The sequence below is a fragment of the Cibotium barometz genome, chromosome 39, assembly GCF_041138505.1.
Source record: "Cibotium barometz isolate CiBa-2024 chromosome 39, ASM4113850v1, whole genome shotgun sequence".
NCBI classification, from domain to species: Eukaryota; Viridiplantae; Streptophyta; class Polypodiopsida; order Cyatheales; family Cibotiaceae; genus Cibotium; species Cibotium barometz.
Window position 1 is genome coordinate 10,507,783 of NC_141084.1, and position 20,449 is coordinate 10,528,231.

Consider the following 20,449-nt stretch of genomic DNA (forward strand, 5'->3'; position numbering starts at 1 on the left):
CCTAGAGGCAGTCGGCCAGCTCACTCATGCACTATATAAGGAGTTCCCCTTTATTCACTCCATCCATTTCCCTTGCACGTAGTTCAACATTTAGTTGCTGGCCATTGCCATTGTAAAGCTTTACTACTATTATAAAAGGTGATCTTGTCCAACTCTCTCAATCTCCTTTGCACTCTCTCATATGTTTACTGTTTATGCTTCCGCCTGTGCTATCTCCTGCACATAGGCCATGATGATGGATTGGACAATACGTGACTGTACATGCAATGGCCATGTCGACAGTTTCCAATACTCAATCTTATGACTCAACTTATTTATAACCATTGCCTTTCTTTGTTGCATGTGTGGAAGCCTTGTTGGATTGAACTACAACCCTAAGCTTGATTAAGAACAAGATGCTGATTAAACATGATTAAGACAAAGGAGAGAGAAGAAGAGAGAGATTTGGTGTCAGGGTTTTCTTTTTTCATATGGTACAAAAAGGTTGCATGAAAGCTTGTACATGTGTGAGCCTTGGTCAGCCCCAAGGGGTTGACCTTCTAGCCCCTTTCTACATACTTCTATTGATGCTAGAATGAATGAACTGAATTATGAGCTTGATGGAATGACTTATGAATGACCGAGTTTTATATATATGTTGAGGGATGTAGTCGGCAAGTTGCCTTGTTGTCGGCTTGCCGTGGACAAGAATGCTGAGAAAATTCTGATTTAAATGCTGTTACGACCTTGTGTTTTTCTTTGGACAGAAAGCAGGTGGGCACGGGCATGGGATGGACAGTGTGAATGGCATCCGTTTGGATTTGAAAAGGAAACCCATATGTGGCCAGCCCAAGTGTGAAAGGGACAAAAAGGGATTTTAAAGTTTATAAGGTTTTAAAACCTTTGATGATAAAGAAAATATATATATATATATATTTTTGGAAGATGCGTTTTTGCTATTTGCTTTTGGCTTTTTGGAGAAAGCGAACTGAATCGCATCTTTGGTTATAAAAGCGAAGGGTGGCGCATCACCTTGGGATCGCAGCTTGAATCTCTCTCTCTTGTAGGCTGGCTACAGGAGTCGTCGTGTGGCGTGTGGTGTGAGGCGCATCTAAGGCTAGTCGCGAGAGAGCACAGGATTCGGTGTGTGCGCGCGGCGTTTCTCTCCTAGGGTGGCTGGTCGCTAGAGATCATTAACTCGTAGGATTGCAAACGCACGAGGGTTGAGCTGGTTTGCGCAGGTTAGCAGGGGTAGGCCGGCGACTGCAGGATAGGAAGTGCACATGTGGGCTGTTGTTGTGCGCGCCTTCGTGCTGTGGACGTTCGCGTTGCTGTATGGCGCCTTTGTTGGGCTGCTGTTGTGCGGGCCTTCGTGTTGCTCTCGGCTGTTGTTGTGGCGACTTTGTGTGGGTTGTACGGTCGAGTAGGCCCTATGTTGATGCTCCTGCTGTTGTTGTACGAAAGATTTTCCCCAAACGAGCTGAGTGGACTATGCACACCATCGTGCCTCTCCACAAAGCGGGAGACATGCTAGACCCCAGCAACTACAGGACTATCATGATTGGTCATACATTGGCGAAACTTTATGGCGCAGTGCTCGAGGCAGAGTTGAGCTCATATGCAGAGAAGGAGGGACTGCGAGCACCAGGGCAGGCTGGATTCCGACGAGCTTTCTCCACTATTGACCATATATTCACTCTGAGGTCTGATTGACCAGGCTAGGGCGCGGGAGAAGAGATTATGCTGTTGCTTTGTGGATTTCCGCAAAGCATTTGACATGGTGCCACAAGAGAGACTCTTCCAGCGCCTACAGTCATTGGGGATCCCATCAGAGATGATTTGGGGATCCCATCAGAGATGATTTGGGGCATCTATGCTTTATATGAGCAGGTCCTCGAGCGCATACGATGCCCCGGGGGGCTATCTGATGTTATTGCTACCACCATAGGTGTGAAGCAAGGATGCCCACTCTCTCCTACACTATTTGGGCTATACATCGATGAGGTGGGGCTGACTTCATTTGTCATGGTGGTGGGGACGGGGTAGACATCTCAGGTACCACAGTCCACATTATGCTATATGTAGATGATATTATTCTGGTCTTTGAGTTGCGGATGGGACTACAGCACCATCTCCATGCACTTGATGACTTCTGCACACAGAGGGGGCTTATAGTGAACCTTGGGAAAACCAAGGCCATGATTTTCCACACCTCAGGGCCAGTTCGACGACATGCCATCTTCACACTAGCAGGAGGATAGGTAGAGGTGGTAGACTCATATGTGTACCTGGGGATTACATTTACGACTCCGCTAGGAAGATTTACTATGGCACAGGTAGCCAGGGATAGACTTACACGAGGGTATGCAACTCTGGCCATGCTAGAGAGATAGTGTCATCAGGCACACTTCTAGGAGCCCCGCACGAAGGGGTGGTTGTTTGACACACTAGTCACCCCTACTTTGATGTATGTTGCAGCAGTATGGGCACCTGGGCTCGCCACCTCCACATGGTCTCAGATAGAGAGGCCTCAGATTCTCATGCTCTCACGGATGATCCGCAGCAAACCCTCCGTCCCACATGACATTGTCCGGACGGAGTTTGCTGCACCTCCTATGCTAGTAGAGGCCCTCTTCTAGACGATTTGCTTCATACAGAGGATCAGAGATATGCCATCAGATCGACTCTCACATAGAGCTTTTGAGGCATCCAGGCAGCTTGCAGAGAGTGGAGATAGGAGATCATGGTATTCACAGATGATACAGTGGCTCACTCAGCATGGTCTCGACATAGATCACCTGCCACCTTTCCAGTATGATATACATGCACCACACATCCAGCTCTCACCGTGAGAGGAACAGAGTCCTTCGGCAGGATTTATGGCAGCGATACACTCAAGAGACTTGGATTACACCCATTCAGCCTCTACCGCCGAAGATGCTATACTACAGAGATCAGTTTATGCGTATCTCAGCGGATGGATTCATACAGAGACCTGGATACATGGATGTGTACATGCCTCACAGTGCCCGAGTGGCGATTGGCCAGCTCAGAGTCTCATCACACCAGCTTGAGATTGAGGTAGGTAGGGCAGCACGGATCCCCAGGGCAAAGAGGATATGCAGACTATGCCAGGAGGAGGTTGAGAGGGAGGACCATTATGTATGCAGATGCAGAGCATATAGTGTCATTAGAGAGAGATACACCACCATTCCCCAATCCCTGCTCCCTCTGATTCCAGGGCTTCCCCCTCCACTGTTGACTTCCCTACCCCCACGCTAGGCCGTCCCCACCCCCCCCCCTTCTCCCTGATGTCACAAGTCTGGCTCTATGCGCCCCCTGATCCATTAGTTCTCTGACCCACTGGCAATGACGATTGTTGTTTCTTCAGTGGTGGCCCTACCCCCAAGGTCGCTTGGCAGCCAACCCTATGTCATGGGGGAGCCAGTGCACTATTGTTTCTTCCGGTTGGATGCGAGCGAGTTCTCGGAGTTATGTGGCCCCGCTCTCAGTCGGTGGACATCCCTCACTCCGCCAGATCATGGAGTCCGCAGACCAGCGTAGATTTGGCCAGTTCTTGTTAGAGACACAGCGCCATAGAGAGACACTGATACGGACTCATACCACAGGGAGAGGTGGGCAACAGCTCCAGCTCATTGATTTCTTCTAGAGATCTATCCCAGTGCCTACCCTGACACAGGAGGGGGTTACACTTCAGCGCGCTGCAGACCTCCGAGCCAGACGGAGACCGAGAGCACCAGGCTACCAGACGGAGACCGAGAGCACCAGGCTACCAGACTCCCAGACTACATCAGAGTGAGATTACAGAGATACGGGCTCGACATCAGCACCATATCCAGGAGCGGCTAGCTCACTTACACACACACCCGGAGATCATGCTCCGAGGTATTTTTGCCTCGCCATCGCCTATGTATCACATATTACACCCCCATTATGGTACTGGTTGGAGCTAGACAGATCTGCATTGCATTCTTGTATACCCTACGCATATAGGTTGCATACTGAGCCTCTAGCAGTAGTGCTCCATCCATCACCCCCCCCCACCAGCTCAGTACTTTCATACTTTATTTCATGTTCATTTTGTCCTTTTTTTTCAGGACATCCAGAAGACATTGACAGTTGTACATTGATTTGTCTCATAGGTCGAGTTCGGCCTCTAGTAGACGTTAATACAACTTTCTTTCTTTCTTTCTTTCTCATCATGGATTGCAGGCCCTGTTGAAGAGATTTGGATACAGAAACCAAGCTACAAATACACGGGATGATGTTCATGGAAGAGATGTGTTCCTCTTCGTCTGGAACTTATGTGTATTTAGGGATTGCTTGAAACGGCTTCTATCTTACTCTCTATGGGTTATGGAAAAAGCGCAAGGTATTGCTGTGGAAATCAACCTTGGTTATGGCACCGTGCTTGGATGGTGTATCTGTGGATCTCTCATGGAAACAAGACATTGGTTTTTCGAGAGGAAACAGGACTTTGGTTTCGATGAAACAGGCCTATGGTTTATGGGATACAAGTCTTTGGTTTATCGGATACAGGTGTTTGGTTTCATGTGGAAAACATGTCTTTGGATTCATGCGAATAGGTTGTAGTTTTCTCGAGGTTACATGCAAGCTGTGGCTGTAGGGAAGGACATGTGGTACGGTACAACCCTACTGCTGTTTGGGAAAAGGCTTGAAGGATCCATAGTTGAGATGGAGAAGACCTTTGGAAAGCAAGGAGGTGTTGTACAGGTGTGCCTTCTCTATGGTATGTTGTGCTGTAATAACGAGAGTTCTCTTTTGGAAGTCCTGGGTGAAACTATAGGGGATCTTGTTGGTGGAGGATTCTACAAGTTGTACTTTGTACTCATATTTGATTAAGTAAAGAAATACCGTAAGGGGCGCCATTGTGTTTTGGGACCAATCGGTGTTCGTGTATTGTTTGCAGGAGCACTCTAGCTCCCCCTGTTTGTTTTACTTTTCCAGGTCCTCAAAGGTGTTGAAGTGTTTTGTGTGCGAGTGTTTGTTTCACCGCCCATCAAATTTCTGAAGGCCGGTTTCAAATGGTGTGCTTCTTTATGCTGGTCCTGCCACACCTGCTGCCCACCTTCTAGCCCCTAGTCGCTTGCTGTACAGAGGCCTGCTGCCAGCTGACATGGTGTTTGCTACCAGCCGATAGGCCCTGTGACCTCCCATGATATGGATGCTGCTGAATATGATGATGATGATGATAAAGATGCTGATGCTACTGCCCTGATCATGATCATGCTGTTGATGCTGTTGCTACTGCTAATGATTGTAATGTTGCTATTACTGACTTAATGGATGACAAGGATTAAGACTATTCATGCTAGAGATTAGTCATGGCACGAGCGCGCACGTGACATTTCCTTCTACTAAACTTGATGATGGGGTGGACACTCTTTCATCCTTCCTCCTTGGACTTCTACTGACTTTGACTTATTGCTACTCACTTCGACTGACTTTGACGTGACTGATCTTTTTGTCTGAACACCTTCGCTCTAGATCTCCACTTCCAAGTCTTGTTGAAGAACTGAGCATTTGTTCACTGTTGTCCCCATGCCTGTAGGACTTCCTGCTGAAATGCTTGCAGCTTGTTAATGTGTTCCCGCATCGTCGAGGACTTTGCAGGGTTCATAACCCGCATCTGCACTTCCAAGGAGATCCATTTCATGGGTGATACCCTGTTATACAAAGAAGCCAAGTGCTCCCATATGCCTCTCGCGAGCGTCATGTGCTTCACATGATTGATCACTTGTGGTGTGCAGTTGAGGAAAATAAACGACCGGACCCTGGCGTTGACACGATCCCACATGTGTGCCTGTGCCTCGCGGTCCTTCCTCGTCGATAGTAACTCCCCTTCCTCAGCTTCCGGCCGTGGAACCCCGATGATGATAAAATCAGCAAGGTTATATGACTCCAGCACCGACTCCATCATGACCTTCCAGATGCCGTAATTGGACCCGTCCAACTGACGATCCACTGGGAACGTGGGGAGAGTCGGAATCTTCACGTGCTTCTCAGCCATCTGTAGTAAATCTGCCATCGCGGAGAGTAACCTGAAAGGGTGGGTGGGTGGGGAAAAAAAATCTGTAAACCTGCAAGTGGCTGTCCAGCACCTTAGCCCGCCTTCCTCTTGCACCTTCTCTTCCCGTACAGCCCAAAACAGTCCACCAATTAGCAGCCTAACGCTCCCCCTCTTACTTAGAAAAACTCCCAAGATCTATCTCGAGCCTAGGGCTCTGATACCATGTCAGAATATGCAGCGGAAATGATAACCAAACTTGGGTAGACAAGAGCAAGTAGACTGCAGAAAATAAACAACACAAGAAACACAGAGAGATAGGTGTGTAAACTCTTCTCTATACACAAGATCCCGAGAAAACTGAATGAATAAGCGGTGGGGGCAAGCGGCCTATATATAAGCCCCTGGGAGAGCAGTCGGCCAGCATAATAAGTGCCCACGACTGCATAAATGCAGTCGGCCAACAGAAAAGTGTCCACGATTGAATGAAAGCAGTTGGCCAGTAGTCCAGTAGCCCACGCATCACTTGTGTGCAGTCAGCCAGCCACAGGACTGCTGTTGGGACAGTCGGCCAGCCCTGGAGTGCTCCTGCCACCCTCTGGCGACCCTCCCCACCACTAGAAAAAATGGAAAAAAATAGGGAAAAATACGGGGAGTGTGGAAAAATGATAAAACACCTTATACAGGGCGGGCACACCCACAACAGAGGCCCTGGTGTATAAATATAGACAGGAGATGACTTCTAACAGAAGCATGGCTCAGAGGCACAAAGGCATGGCTCAGAGGCTCGGGTGAACATGGATTGCAACAACAAAACTCGTGCGACATCTAAATTAGTGACCCTCACACTCATCATCAAATCAAAATAATATGACATAGACAAGATCCCTTATGTGCGACACATGCACTTCTTATCACCTATTCCTGTAAACATATCCCAATTAATTGTCCTTCTCTACAATTAATCCCAATATGAAACGTTGATAGGCACAAACACAACATATATTCACCACTTGTTTCACTATGATGAGAGTATCATTATACACAGCATCTAGCATGGTGTGAGTTACCACGTGTTACACTCCAATGGGCATGGCACATCAGTTGCATAAGCCACTTGTTACACTTTGACCGTGTACAATTGTCTAGCATAGTCCACTTATTTCACTTTGACCACAATACAGTTGTCAAGCATGGTACTCATTGTTATACCTCAACAACATTCACCCGTCAAGCATGGTCTCAAGCTATGCCAATACCACTTGCAAGTGTCGGATAGCGTTGCTACAAAATATATCATAAAAAGGACACAAATATCGTAAGCATACGTGACATTTTAATTTGTTGATGATTAAAATTATGGAAAATGGAGAAACTTACTCAGGTTGGACTGCAAAATATTAGTTAGAAGAAAACGAATCGACAAATAACTTTTTTTATTTTATGCAAGTAATCAAATTACACAAGGCAAATACTTAACTGGTAATTCATTGAAGATTTTGCATATACTAATTTACAGGTTAGTTTCAAATCATAATATAATATCAAACTTGAATTGTTAATTTATAGAATTTAGAAAGTGTTAAAAAAAAGGTACTTAGCTCATGCAAAATTTGTTGAGTTGTGTCCACTTGGAAATTTTATCTGACTCTGAAAGGAGCTTATAAAGTTTTTAAAAGTAAAAGTTATGAGTACAAGCTTAGAAAGAAATTAGTTGAAGCTTTGAGTGAACATAAATTTAACTTTGGATTTGAGAATTCTAGACATTGATGAGACAAGGTCAAAATATCCATACAATAATTTGCAAATGTTCGAAAGTTCAAGGAACGGAAACTTACTAGTTAGCTAATTTGTGAAAGTCGAGCTCGTGGTCTGTAGAGCTTGAAAAATACTTCCAATTTCGAAGAAAAATCCTTGAGAATTTTCTTGGTTGTTTGAAAGTTGTCTGATTAAAAAAAAAAAATTACATTGCAAAGCTTATGAGGTTTACTATTAATAATATTTTTGGGCTTTTTAAACTAAAATTTAAATATATATGATGTAAGAAGTTTGTTTCATAAGCTTAATAATATAAGCTTTGAATTAAGGCTTTAGAAGTTTTAAGTAGAACTTTTTTTTTTTTTTGGAAGCTCTAGAAAGCTTGTAACAAGCTTACTAAAAACAAGCTTTTTCAGTGGAGGGCAGCACGCAGCATGTAATAGAGAAAGGAGGAAATAATAAAAATTGATAAATAGTATGAAGCTTAAAGTTTATAACATTAAGCTTTTTAACAAAGCTTACAAAGTCTTAAAAAGAAGCGATTTAAAAGTGATGATCTCGATGGTCTCACAGTGTATATATATATATATATATATATATATATATATATGTATGTATATGTATATGTATATGTATATGCATATGCATATATCCGTAGAGCACCATTGATGGAGAAAGAAGAAAAATAGGCTCGATTCAGCCATGGTCGGCCATGGAAAGGAGATATGATAGCATGCTTGAGTTGCGAGAAGGCATCCTGCTCCATTGGAGTCCATTTAAAAGTGGCTTTCTTCTTCGTGAGATCATGTAGAGGGGTGGCTATCATAGCAAAATGCCTTATAAAACGCCTATAATATGAACATAATTCCAAAAAACTACGTACTTGATGTACATTTTGCAACTCTGGCCAATTCCGAATGGTTTCTATCTTGGCAGGATCCATTCTTACACCATCCTTGGATACAATGTGACCCAAATAGTGTATCTCTTAAAGAAAGAACTCACTTTTCTTGGCATTAATGAAGAGTTTATGCTTCCGCAACTCTTCAAACACTGTGGCCAAATGAGTCCTATGCTCCTGCTCATTCTTGGAGAAAATCAAGATGTCATCAAAGAATACACCTGTGAATTTTCGATGGGGTCGGAATATCCTATCCATCATACGATTGAATGTGGCTGGGGCATTGGTGAGACCAAAAGGCATCACCAAAAATTCATACAATCCAAAAGCTGTCCTGAATGCAGTTTTGTGGACATTCTATGGCACCACTCGTATCTGGTGATAACCACTTTTCAAATCAATACGGCTGAAACAAGCCGAGCCATCAAGCTTATCCAGAATATCATCAATACGCGGGATTGGAAATCTATTCTTGATGGTGAGCTTATTTAGAGCTCTATAATCCACACACATGCGGAATGATCCATCTTTCTTTTGAACAAGAAGCACGGGAGAGCAATAAGGTGAGAAACTTGGCTGAACCAAACCTTTCTCTAAAAGCTCATTAACCTGCTTCATAATCTCTTCTGGTTATGCGGCACTCACACGATATGCAGGTTTGTTAGGTGGAGAACTACGTGGCACAAGATCTATGCGATGATCCTCAGGCCTTTGAGGAGGTAGTTCACCTGGCAATGCATCAGCAAAACAATCTTTATATGCATGAAGAAAATTCAGCCTATCCTGAGTCAAAATATCCACATTTTGATGACTTGGTTCAATGCTATCACGAACAAAAACCAAGTACGCAGAAAGACTCTTTTTCATTGCTTTATTAATCTAGATGTGAGATACAAGTGGGATAGAATCCCCTTCTTTGCGAGCATCAATAACATGCATGCGGTCTCTATGCATAAAGGAAATCCTGTTTGTCTTGTACTCTTTGCGGGGCTCAAGCCTATGATGCCATGGCTTGCCAAGAAATACATCACATCCATTAAGTGGTGCAACTAAGAAATGCTCATGATCAAGGTAACCCTGGATATGTACGCGCAACTTCCCAATAAGTGGGGTAACCTGCACCTCTTTACCAACACAAAGGCAGCTTCTGCTTCAATTTGAGGGCTCATGTCCTCAACCTCAATACCCAAGGCGGCTGCCATCTGAATAGAGATGAAGTTATCTGTTGCACAATCATCAAACATAAATAGAGCGGGCTGATCCTTGATTTGACCCCATGCTTTGCATACCATCCTCTCTTTTCCATCATGCTTTGTGTTTCCCTGCACATCGGGAACTGCATGCACATGCCTTGGTTTGCTTGTCCTCATGCTTTGGTTTGCGGTTAGGACATTGTCTAAACATATGCTCTTTGCTGCCACAAGAAAAGCATTTCCCCTCCTTTGCATATGCTCGGGGGTCAAGCCAGATTTATTCTTCTTTGGCCCATGATCCTTAGATGAGGTATTTTCAGCTTTACCTCCCTTTTGGACCTCCCGGAAACTCTTTTTAGGTGGCTGTCCACCTTTTTGCAGGTTTGGTATAGCCTTCTCTTTGCCATTAGAACCCCCTTGATCTTGCTTAATTTTGAGCACCAATTGCTCCGTAGCAAGAGTAGAGGCTATAAGCTGTTGTAGAGTGTGTTTCGGGTGCAATTCAATGCCTGAACGATAAGCTGGTTGCAATCCACAGCAAAACTTCCTCTTTCTTTCATCCTCGGAGATTTGCATAAAGGAAGTTACCTCAAGCAACACTTTCCAAAACTTATTGACATACTGCTGCACACTTTCATTATCTTTTTGCTCGAGTCTATCCCACTTTTGGGTGAGAGTTTGCTCTGCATTAGGAGGCAAGAATTGGGCTTAAAATCTGTCCTTAAACTCTTTCCAAGTGCAAATGGGGTCTTTGGTGGTCTTTTCAATGATCCACCTATGGGCAGCTATCCCCTTCAAGAACATGCTTGCATGATGAATTTTAGACTTCTTAGTGAAGTCCTCATCATTAAAAGCAATATCAAACTGTGCCACAAAAGCTAGCACTTTCATACTCTCCATGAAAGGCATCAAATTTCACGGACTTGTCCCCTGCCTTGAACTCCTTGAGCTTCTTGGGATGTGGTACATGTTCTTCTCTTTTTCTCTTCCCCTTATCCAACGGGGCAGCTCTCTCTGCATGAGCTTCATGGACAATGATAGGTGGGTGTTCCACTAGCCAAAGTGACATGGGTCTTTGATTCTAGTGGCCCCACTGCATGTGACCTCGCTAAAAGATGCCTTGTCTCGCCACGAGACAACTCAATAGGCAAGGTCTTTTGGCTTGCATGTCGACCACTGTCCCCATGATGTACATATCTAAAATCCAAATGGCCTCGAGCATGCATAAATTTGTTTTCTCCTGTGCCATGAGGAGTGGATGCATGGCGAGAGGTGACCGATGCTTCTTCTTTATGCAAGTATGATCTCAACCTTTGAGAGGCTGGGTCTCCATGCTGCAAATGGGGTGGATTCTTGAACATAAGCTGTCCATCCTCTCCCTCTTTAAGGTCACCCTTGGGGATAAGATAAGAGAGTGCCAGCTCCCTTGGCTTCTTACCCACTTCTCGAGCCATAGACTCAAAAGTCACGTCCACCATAGCATCAGCTTTCTTGGCTTCTATGACACTTTGTACATGGGGGTCCTCATGCAAGAATTTCAGCTCTTGCTCTTTTGCTTGCAAGAGCCTCTTCATGTGCTCCAACTCAGTCCTCAATGCATTGGGCTCTTCCTCGTGCATGGGTTCTGTACCACGTGATGGCTGTCCCATGTATGCACTGTCATAGGCTCTCTCAAGAGGCTTATGCCTTCCATGCAATGCATCGGAATCCTGTGAAGCACTTGATTGGCCCCTCGAATTCGGCACTTCCAATGGGCTGCCGTGGCTGTCCATTGAATTAAGTGTTCGTGCTTGCTTCTGATCTCAAAACTCGCGCTATCTTGTGAAGTTCAATAACCATTCACTGATGGATGCAAAGTGGATGGAGGAGGGTGACTTAGCAGATTCACCTCAGGTATTGCAGCTTTATCTTGATGCCTTTGAGTTGGAGCTAACTCTTGCTACGGCTCATTCAGGTTCAGTAGAGCATAGGTCTGGAGCATTGCCTGATGCTCAAGAGGGGGGTAGCACCTCCGCTCCCTTGATACAGACATGCTTAGATGTCATCTAGAGGTTGCTTGGTGCAGCTTTTGTCTCACCTGAAGGTACTGACAGCTGACAATACATCTGCTTATGGGACATCTATGATATATGTGTACTAGTCACATTGGATGTTGTGGTTATCTATGGTTCATAGTGGTATACAACTTGGACTATTACTACACCATTGGCTTGTAGTGAATGTTGCTCCATATGCATTGCTCAGAGAGATTGGGACGCTGATCTTGCCATATTGTACTTTTCACTTTTAGTTGGATCACATGGCTGATATCTTACTGTATTGGGTAGCCTTCGTTATCAGTGTGGTTCCGCTTTGGATGTCTTGCTGTATCACCAGAATGCAATGGAGGACGCTTGCCATTTTTCAAGTGGGGGGTATGTCACGACCCTGTGAATTTGTGCAACGTATGTGTGGGCATGGTGGTCGGTGTGCAAGACATATGTTGAATGTTCATACTTAGGGTCAAGGTGATCCTAGGGACAAGGGTTTTATTAGAACAACCCCATGTGTGGAGGGGACTAAGGTTTTATTAAAATCACAAGAGGGAAACAAGGGTTAAAAACCTTTAAAGCAAATAAATCGCTTTTTAGAGAGTTGTGGCCTTACTGGAGGGCTTTCGTTATTTTTGGAGGAGGCTTACTCTTGGGAAAATTGGGCTGCAGCATACGTGCGCTTTTTGGGCTCTCTTTTTGACGATTGGTGGGTGGCTGGAAGGTGGCGCACAGGGGCTGAACAGCACGTGCATCTCCTTGCAACAAGTCGACAGCAGGTTTGTAGGCGGCTGCAGAACTGTTGGCTGCGCAGGTGCTTTCACACACACACTCTCTCTCTCTTTGGCGACAGACCGGCTGCAGGGTTATTGGGCTGGACTGCTCACGGGTTGGACAGAGGGGCAGGGCTGGCAGTAGGATTGCAGGCCGGCTGAGTTGCAGAGCCCCTTCACTCTCGAAGCAAACTTGGCGGGCTGCAGAGAACTCTGGACTGAGCAGGTTCACCCATGCTCTCTCTCTCTCTCTCTCTCTCTCTCTCTCTCTCTCTTTTTCATTTTGTTGGGATGACAGGGGATACCCCACACAGGTACACTGATTTGTCTCATAGGCCGAGTTCGGTCTTTTGGAAGACGTTAATAAAATCTTTCTTTCTTTCTTTCTTTCTCTCTCTCTCTCTCTCTCTCTCTCTCTCTCTCATGGAAGGCGACTGCAGGGCAGAAGACGCAGGACTTAACAGAGTTTTCTCTCGCCCTCTCTTTCTCTTTGAAGGAGGCAGACAGTAGGAGAAGTAGAGGTGCACACGTGGGAACGACCAGTCTGTTTTTCTCTCCTCTCTCTCTTTGGGTGAAAGTGACACAAGGTCTGCAGGTTTCTCTCTCTCTCTCTTTGCGAGTAGGTGGGGATGCAGAAGGTGCACAACCGAGTCCCTCTTTCCACTAATTCGAGACTGTTTCGAAGGTGCTCCTCTAGCCCTTTGTGAGAGGAAGGGTTTGGCAGTTCGGAGGGTGGAAAAAGGGCAAGTTTTTGGACTGATTTGGAAGAGTCTACGGGCTGAGGTATGGCTGTGATTTTGGCTATGTGCATGGGCCAATTGGATGCATAATCAAGGCCTCGTGGATGCATTTCCTTGGCTGATTAGAGGTGAATAACAGTGTGGTGTTTTGGGGCACAAGGCTGTGTAAAACCTCTATGCTAAGAGGTCCAGAGGATTGGCAGCTTGGACATGCATATGTATAAGCCATGAATGGCCATGATGTATTCAGTTAAACTCTTCCATTGAATTTGAATAAAGAAATACCGAAAGGGGCGCCAAGCTTTGGGGCCAACAGGTGTCGCTGTTCTTTTTGTGTAGGAGCACTCTAGCTCCCTTTTATTTGTCTTATTTGCTAGCTTACAACTGTGTTTGGGTGACTGCTAGTCTACGGCACTTTGGTTTCTACCAGAGGCCGGTTTCACTTGGCCACTCAATTTGCCCATAAGTTGGGCTACAGAACCCAAATCTGCTGTGCAGTGCTGCATCCCCATAAACAATGTTGTACAATCTTAGAATCTGCCACACGCCTAGGGCAGGAAGGTGCTACATCGAAAACCAATCTCCACTGATTGGTGGGGAGACCACCATGTAAGAATAACCAAAAGAAATGAGCGATTTGGCTCCTTCTGTATGAGTGCCAAAGTCTATGCCAATATCTGCGTTGTATCACTGGAGAAATATCATAGCTCTCCCAATGAGGCATGAGAGTAGGGATCCTATGCATCTTTCGAGTGAGGAGAAGCCTGGCATTCCGGATGGTGAAATTGAAAAAAGGAAGGCTTTTCAAAGGATCGAAGGCATCAATGCACTCCCACGAGGGCATACAACTTTGCCCAATGCTTTTGCCAAAAATGGTAGTGTAGCCCGGCATTAAAGCGGGAGGTCAGTACCTCCACCCTTACTCCAAGGCACTTGTGCCTTATGAGACTCTGATAGTCCTTAGTTGGCAGTCAAGGGTAAACATGTACTAGTTGCCAACCATAAAACAAAGGAAATTTTTCCAGCAGTGTTTGTTTGTATTGCGGATTTGTGAATATCAATTCAAAAAAGCAATGGTCAGCTTTATGCACACCAGCTACAAAACAACAACGCGCGCGCGCGCGCGCACACACACACACACACACACACACACACATACACCTCTCCTATATATCAACTCTCTCATGTGTGTAAAAAATAATCTCTCTCCTTGGCAAGGTCTCCATAGACCTGTCTAAGTTGGACCGTAGAGTCCCATTACAGTCCAGGTGGCTGCTTTCAACTGCAATATGTGAATAAAGAAATTAAAATATATATAAATAAATAAAGATAGATAGATAGATAGAGAGAGAGAGAGAGAGAGAGAGAGAGAGAGAGAGAGAGAGAGCTTGACTGCTCAATGAAATTGCCTAGGTAGATTTGAACAGGGCAGGAGTTCCTCTGCTTGAAGTGGTCTCAGAACCAGATATGCGCAGTGGTTTGGAAGCAGCTGAATATGCTGCAGAGCTACAAAGACTTGTCCGCTATCTTGGTATTAGCAATGGCAATATGCAGGAGGGCTCCATGCGATGTGATGTCAACATTTCTGTCAGGAAGAGGGGTGAAGAAAAGTTTGGCACAAAGGTTTGTTGCACTTGAATATTATGCATGGTTCTAGATACTCAAACATATAGTCTGATATCTTTAGCTGCTTCTTATTTTGGAAACAATGTTGCCCACAGATGATCAATCAACTTGTTCTTCCTGCTCTCTAATGTTTTCTAATTACTCTTTCTTTGGTTGTGCTAATTCTTTTGCTTACTATAGTTAAGGTTCTCTTGAGACTAGTGATGGATTTCTTGCAGGTAGAGATAAAAAACATGAACTCTTTTTCGGCAATGCAACGTGCAATAGAGTTTGAGATTCTAAGGCAGGTCTCATTACATCAAGAAGGGCAAGCTGCAAAGATCGTTCAGGAGACACGCCTTTGGGAAGAAGGATCTCAAGTAGGCAGTCATGAAAACTTCATTATTTAAGATTTCTTCAATTAAATCATTCAACTTCTCTTAAAATGACTGTTTCCCCTTTTGGGTGGTGCCCAGCGCACCATCACCATGCGGCTTAAGGAAGGACTGGCTGATTACCGCTACTTTCCTGAGCCAGACCTCCCTGAGGTAGTTCTTGAACAGGAGTTTATAGACAGAATTCGTGGAGACTTGCCAGAGCTTCCTGATAGAAAGCGGCGGCGGTATGAGGGCATGGGCCTGAGCATGCAAGATGTGCTGGTTTTGGCCAATGATTATGATGTAACTTCCCCAACTTTTGGCAATTAAGTGCAAGTTTCTCTTATGTGTTGCTCTATGCTCAGCTATAGACTCGCTTGCTCACAATAGGAATCAAGCATTTCTCTTGTCCACCTCTTGTCAGGTGTCCAAGTTTTTTGATGAGGTGTTGAAGGCTGGAGCTGATGTGAAGTTGGCAGCAAATTGGATCATGGGTGACATTGCCGCCTACCTAAAGAATGAAAAATTGTCAATAAATGATGTGAAGCTGAAACCAGAAGCCTTAGCTGAATTGATCTCTCTGATCAAAGATGGAACCATCAGTGGGAAGATTGGCAAGGAGGTAAAATTCAATCATCTGGAATCAAATGATTTGTTTTCTGTGTAAGCGGCATCCTTGAAGATTCACTTTTTAGGCAAATGGATTTATCACCTTATGGAAGTGGAGATCACAAATGGTTCTCACTCACTTGATCATTAGGTGCTGATCGATTTGCTACAGAAAGGAGAATATGCCAAGGCCATAATTGAGGCAAAAGGGCTTCTTCAGGTAGTTACATAAAAAGACTTTTTTTTCAAGTTTTTTTTCCCCCTTAAGGTATGTGGTATTTTTGTATAAATTTTAAAAGACTTTCTCAAGTTATTTTCTACCCTTGAGAACTTTGTGTTACATGTGGGAGCTTAATGGAACCTTTTACTTGATATCAGATATCATTCACAAAGTGAAAATTTGCGAGAGAGATAATACACAAGATTGGGTCCCAATAACCCTCAGAGGGCCCTGTATTTGCTTGTATTTCTGTATGAATAACATTTAGAAGCAGCCCCCCCCCCCCCCCCCCCCCCCCCCAAAAAAAAAAAAAAAAAAAAATCTCATAAGTAATGGACTGACCTGTAGGGCTGTAATTCCGTGTTTGCTGATGTGCAGATGCTGAGATATGGGGGCTGATTGCTGGCCGCCTGTTGTAGCATCTGCTGGACAGAGATGTACTCGCATTTTTGCTCGATACAGGCTAAGTATGCTTGCGTTTCACTTCAACGCTACCTTGGGACTGAATCTAGACCTCTGTAGCCTTACGTTTATGACCAGAGAAGAGGCAACTCTTCAAAGCTTGGGGCAAAGTAGCAAACCAACCAATACTTATCCACTTCGATAGTGGTGCTACCCACCACTACATCCATCCACGAGTGGTTGAAGCCATGAACCTATTAGACATCATCCCCTTGTTGGTGGCTTCCTGTTTGGTGTCCTATTTTTGCCTCTAGGGCTGACCATGTTAGCTATGGGGCTGGTCACCCCTCACATATTTTTCCCCTATTTTATCCCCATTTTTATGGTGTCTTGGATATTTATCCTAGTCGTGGACATTTACCCAGTCGTGTGGATGCTAGTCGGCTGCCTACTTTTGGGCATATATATAGCTGGCTTGTCTCCCTCATTCTTCACTGCTTGCTTAGCATTGTTTGCTGCAGTCCCTCACATATGAGGTTTTCTCCCCTCTTGCTTGGGACATGTATTCCTTCGGATGATGATATTGAGAGCAGGTTCTCACCTGTGTTTCCTCTCCATCTTTCTCTCTCACTCTCTCTCCTGTGTTTCCACTTTCCCTTCTTCTGCTGCACATTCTATCATGGTACCAGAGCGCCGGTGATCTTCAGTATTGGATGCTCCCTCCTCTACCTCGTGTTTCTGCGTTTTTCTACAGATGGATAGATTTGCGTTTTTTCTTCTTAGGTTTGCTGCTGGTCACCTGCCTCTTTGAGGCACTTCTCCATTGCAGCCCGAGGCCATCCTCTACAGGTTTGACCCCTGAGATCCCTTCTTCACCTGTCGGCTGCTTTCTTTTCAGGGCAGCAGCACATTGGAGTGCTGCATTTTTCTACAGGTGTTGTCTATAGCAGTTTTGCAGCAAGTCTTTCAGTATTCAGCAGCATCTACACCCCCCCCCCCTTCCCCCCTTGTAGTGCTGGCTGCCTATTCTGTACAGGACAGCAGCAGCCTACATGCTGCGTTTTTTCTCCTACAGGTTTTCTAATGCTGTTTGCTGATCTGAGGCTTGGTGGTACCATATATCTTCTGCTTTTCTAGATTCAGCCCCGTTCTACAGCCTTTTCTTAACCTCTGCGTTTTCAGAATTCCAGCCTTGGTTGTTGCGTTTTTTGTCCTGATCTTGCTGGTAGCTCTACCTTCACTTGCGCTTTATCAATTGGACCCGAAGGTACCTTCTCTTCAGCGTTTTTCCTCATGGGAGGTGTGGACACTGGTTGGCTTGAATTTTCAGGTTTGTAGCCCTTGTTTGGCTGCGTTTTCTTCACTAGTAGACACATATCACTTGCAGAGGGGGTTTTTTGTTTGGATTGTGGCTTTGGAGGCAGTTTGGTACTTGAGGAGGATACTGAATTTCTGATTTCAATCAGCATTTTTCTGATTTTGGAGCATCTATACTTGCATTTTGTTCCTGGCCTATACAGTTTCTCGGTTTCTTCATGTTCCTTGCCTTCTGTTGGCGATGGAGTGCTGTTTTTGCTGGGCAGCAGTGTTTTGTCTACGTTTTGCTTCCCAAAGGAGTATTCTACACTCAGAGGGGGCCTATCTCCAACTACTTCACTTGAGGATCTGTTTCAGGAGCTGTTTTGTTTCTATGGAGACTTTCTTTGTGACAGGAGTTTACGGATTTTGGAGGAGAGCAGTGATCTTTTCAGAGATCTTGAGCAGAGTTTATTTTGTCCGAGCGTGTGTTCTTTGCAGTGTTTGCAGAGAAATGAGGGTGTTTTGTCTGTGAGGTGTGATCCTTTCACATGGATCACTTGTTTGTTGCTGATTCTTGGGATCTAATTCTACTTATGGAACAGTCTTTTGCTCTCAGTGATGCTTCCTTTGCCTCTCTTTGTGATGCTTATGAGGATGCCCCTCCCCCTGCCAGTTTTGTAGGTTTGTTGTTTTGGAGGATGGTTTTTTGGACCCAGCGGGATGCTTTGGATCTGTGGTTGCTAACCGTGCCTGGGGCACATGTTAGCTATAGGGGCTGGTCACCCTTCACATATTTTTCCCCTATTTTATCCCCATTTTTATGGTGTCTTGGATATTTATCCTAGTCGTGGACATTTACCCAGTCGTGTGGATGCTAGTCGGCTGTCTACTTTTGGGCATATATATAGCTGGTTTGTCTCCCTCATTCTTCACTGCTTGCTTAGCATTGTTTGCTGCAGTCCCTCACATAGGTTTTCTCCCCTCTTGCTTGGGATATGTATTCCTTCGGATGATGATATTGAGAGCAGGTTCTCACCTGTGTTTCCTCTCCATCTTTCTCTCTCACTTTCTGTCCTGTGTTTCCACTTTCCCTTCTTCCGCTGCACGTTCTATTAGAACCTCTCTCCGGATAGGTTCGGAACTCCCATTACAGCAGGTGCCGCTTTTGTAGGAATGTCAGCCAAGGTGACTCCTATTTTGGGAAAGCTTCGCTTACAGATTGGAGACTATGTGGATCATGAGAACTTTGTGGTTGGTAAAATTGGACATTGTGATGTGATTTTGGGTATGCCCTTCCTAATATTATATTCCTTTCTATCCACTCCCTTTTGGGTGGACCTGGGAGAGAGAGAAAGCGAGAGAAGGTTTCCATGGACATGCTTCTTAATGTAAGAGGAGAGAGACACAAAGGGGACTAGAGGAGGGGCTTCTTGACCTTTTAGTAATAACTGTTACGTCCAAGCAACAATACATGCTTTTACTTTTCAGATATCAGACCCTGCAGCTATAGAGGCCATGGTGGACAAAGTCCTGGCAGAGAATCCGAAGCAGGTAGAGCAGTATAGAGGCGGAAAAACAAAGCTGCAAGGATTTTTTGGTGGGCAGGTATGGGATACATAGTCTTTTTTGTTAATTTCTTCAAACTTTTTGTTGGGAACTTAGGCTGGTTACACAAGTCTGCCTTGCCTGCCCACCATGAGACAGGTGGGAACTGAATGTTGCATTATATTCTGTATCTTAAAGGGGCCAAGTGTGTTCCTTTTGCAGCTTATGAAGGCTTCTGGTGGCAAAATTAATCCTACTTTGATGAACAAAATCCTTGTAGAAAAGCTGAATGCCAAGTGAAGTGGCGGCCATTGAAGGATTAAGTTGCTCACCCAAATCAGACAGACGTGAGCAATAATCTGTAGATTAAGTAGAACTGTTGGGCAGATACTCTGAAAACGTACACAATGTGGAGGTTGGCTTTGGCAACAAAGTAGTAGTTTGTAAAGCTATCTCCAGTCTGCAGTTGAGTGGCGATCTCGGCTCCTCTCTCAAGGAGTGGGGGTAGCAGGTGCACCCACGCACATGCGCATGCACATAAGCACACTCATGCACATGCGCATGCATGCACGTGCATGCGGGGAAAAAAAATGACAAAAAAAAACCCATGGGCATGGGCATGCTTGTCTTTTATTTTTTGGTAATGGTGCTTACAAATCCATAAGTATTTGTTCAATTTGAAACTCATGTGCTGCTGTTTTGCAAATGATCCGCCTTGCACTTTTATAAATTTCTCATACATGACCCCATGCCTATGCCTTAACAAATGCAGTAAGATGTTTATCTTTCTTAAATGTTAAATTTCAGTGTCGATACTTGCTTCTATGACACATTTTTTGGAGCTAGTCAAGCTTACAATGTCTAATGCCGGCTAAGGCAATGATTGTATATACACAAGCCTAGAAATAGCTTCACTACTAGTTGTTTGGGCCACTTGAAAATTTTATGGGAGGTTTGACATTCCAAATA

General features: G+C 44.8%; 1 protein-coding gene across 2 annotated transcripts in view; it reads left to right on the plus strand.

Moving 5' to 3' along the window:
* GATB (GLU-ADT subunit B) overlaps positions 1-19,996 on the plus strand; it is a 38,781-nt gene extending 18,785 nt beyond the window's left edge. For both annotated transcript variants that reach the window (XM_086778286.1, XM_086778287.1), the window contains exons 3-9: positions 14,837-15,046; positions 15,268-15,408; positions 15,505-15,708; positions 15,830-16,027; positions 16,166-16,234; positions 19,424-19,540; positions 19,703-19,996. In XM_086778286.1, coding sequence (XP_086634412.1) covers positions 14,837-15,046; positions 15,268-15,408; positions 15,505-15,708; positions 15,830-16,027; positions 16,166-16,234; positions 19,424-19,540; positions 19,703-19,780 — 1,017 coding nt within the window. In that variant the 3' untranslated portion in view covers positions 19,781-19,996. The remainder of the gene's footprint in view (positions 1-14,836; positions 15,047-15,267; positions 15,409-15,504; positions 15,709-15,829; positions 16,028-16,165; positions 16,235-19,423; positions 19,541-19,702) is intronic.
* The last annotated feature ends 453 nt before the right edge of the window (positions 19,997-20,449 follow it).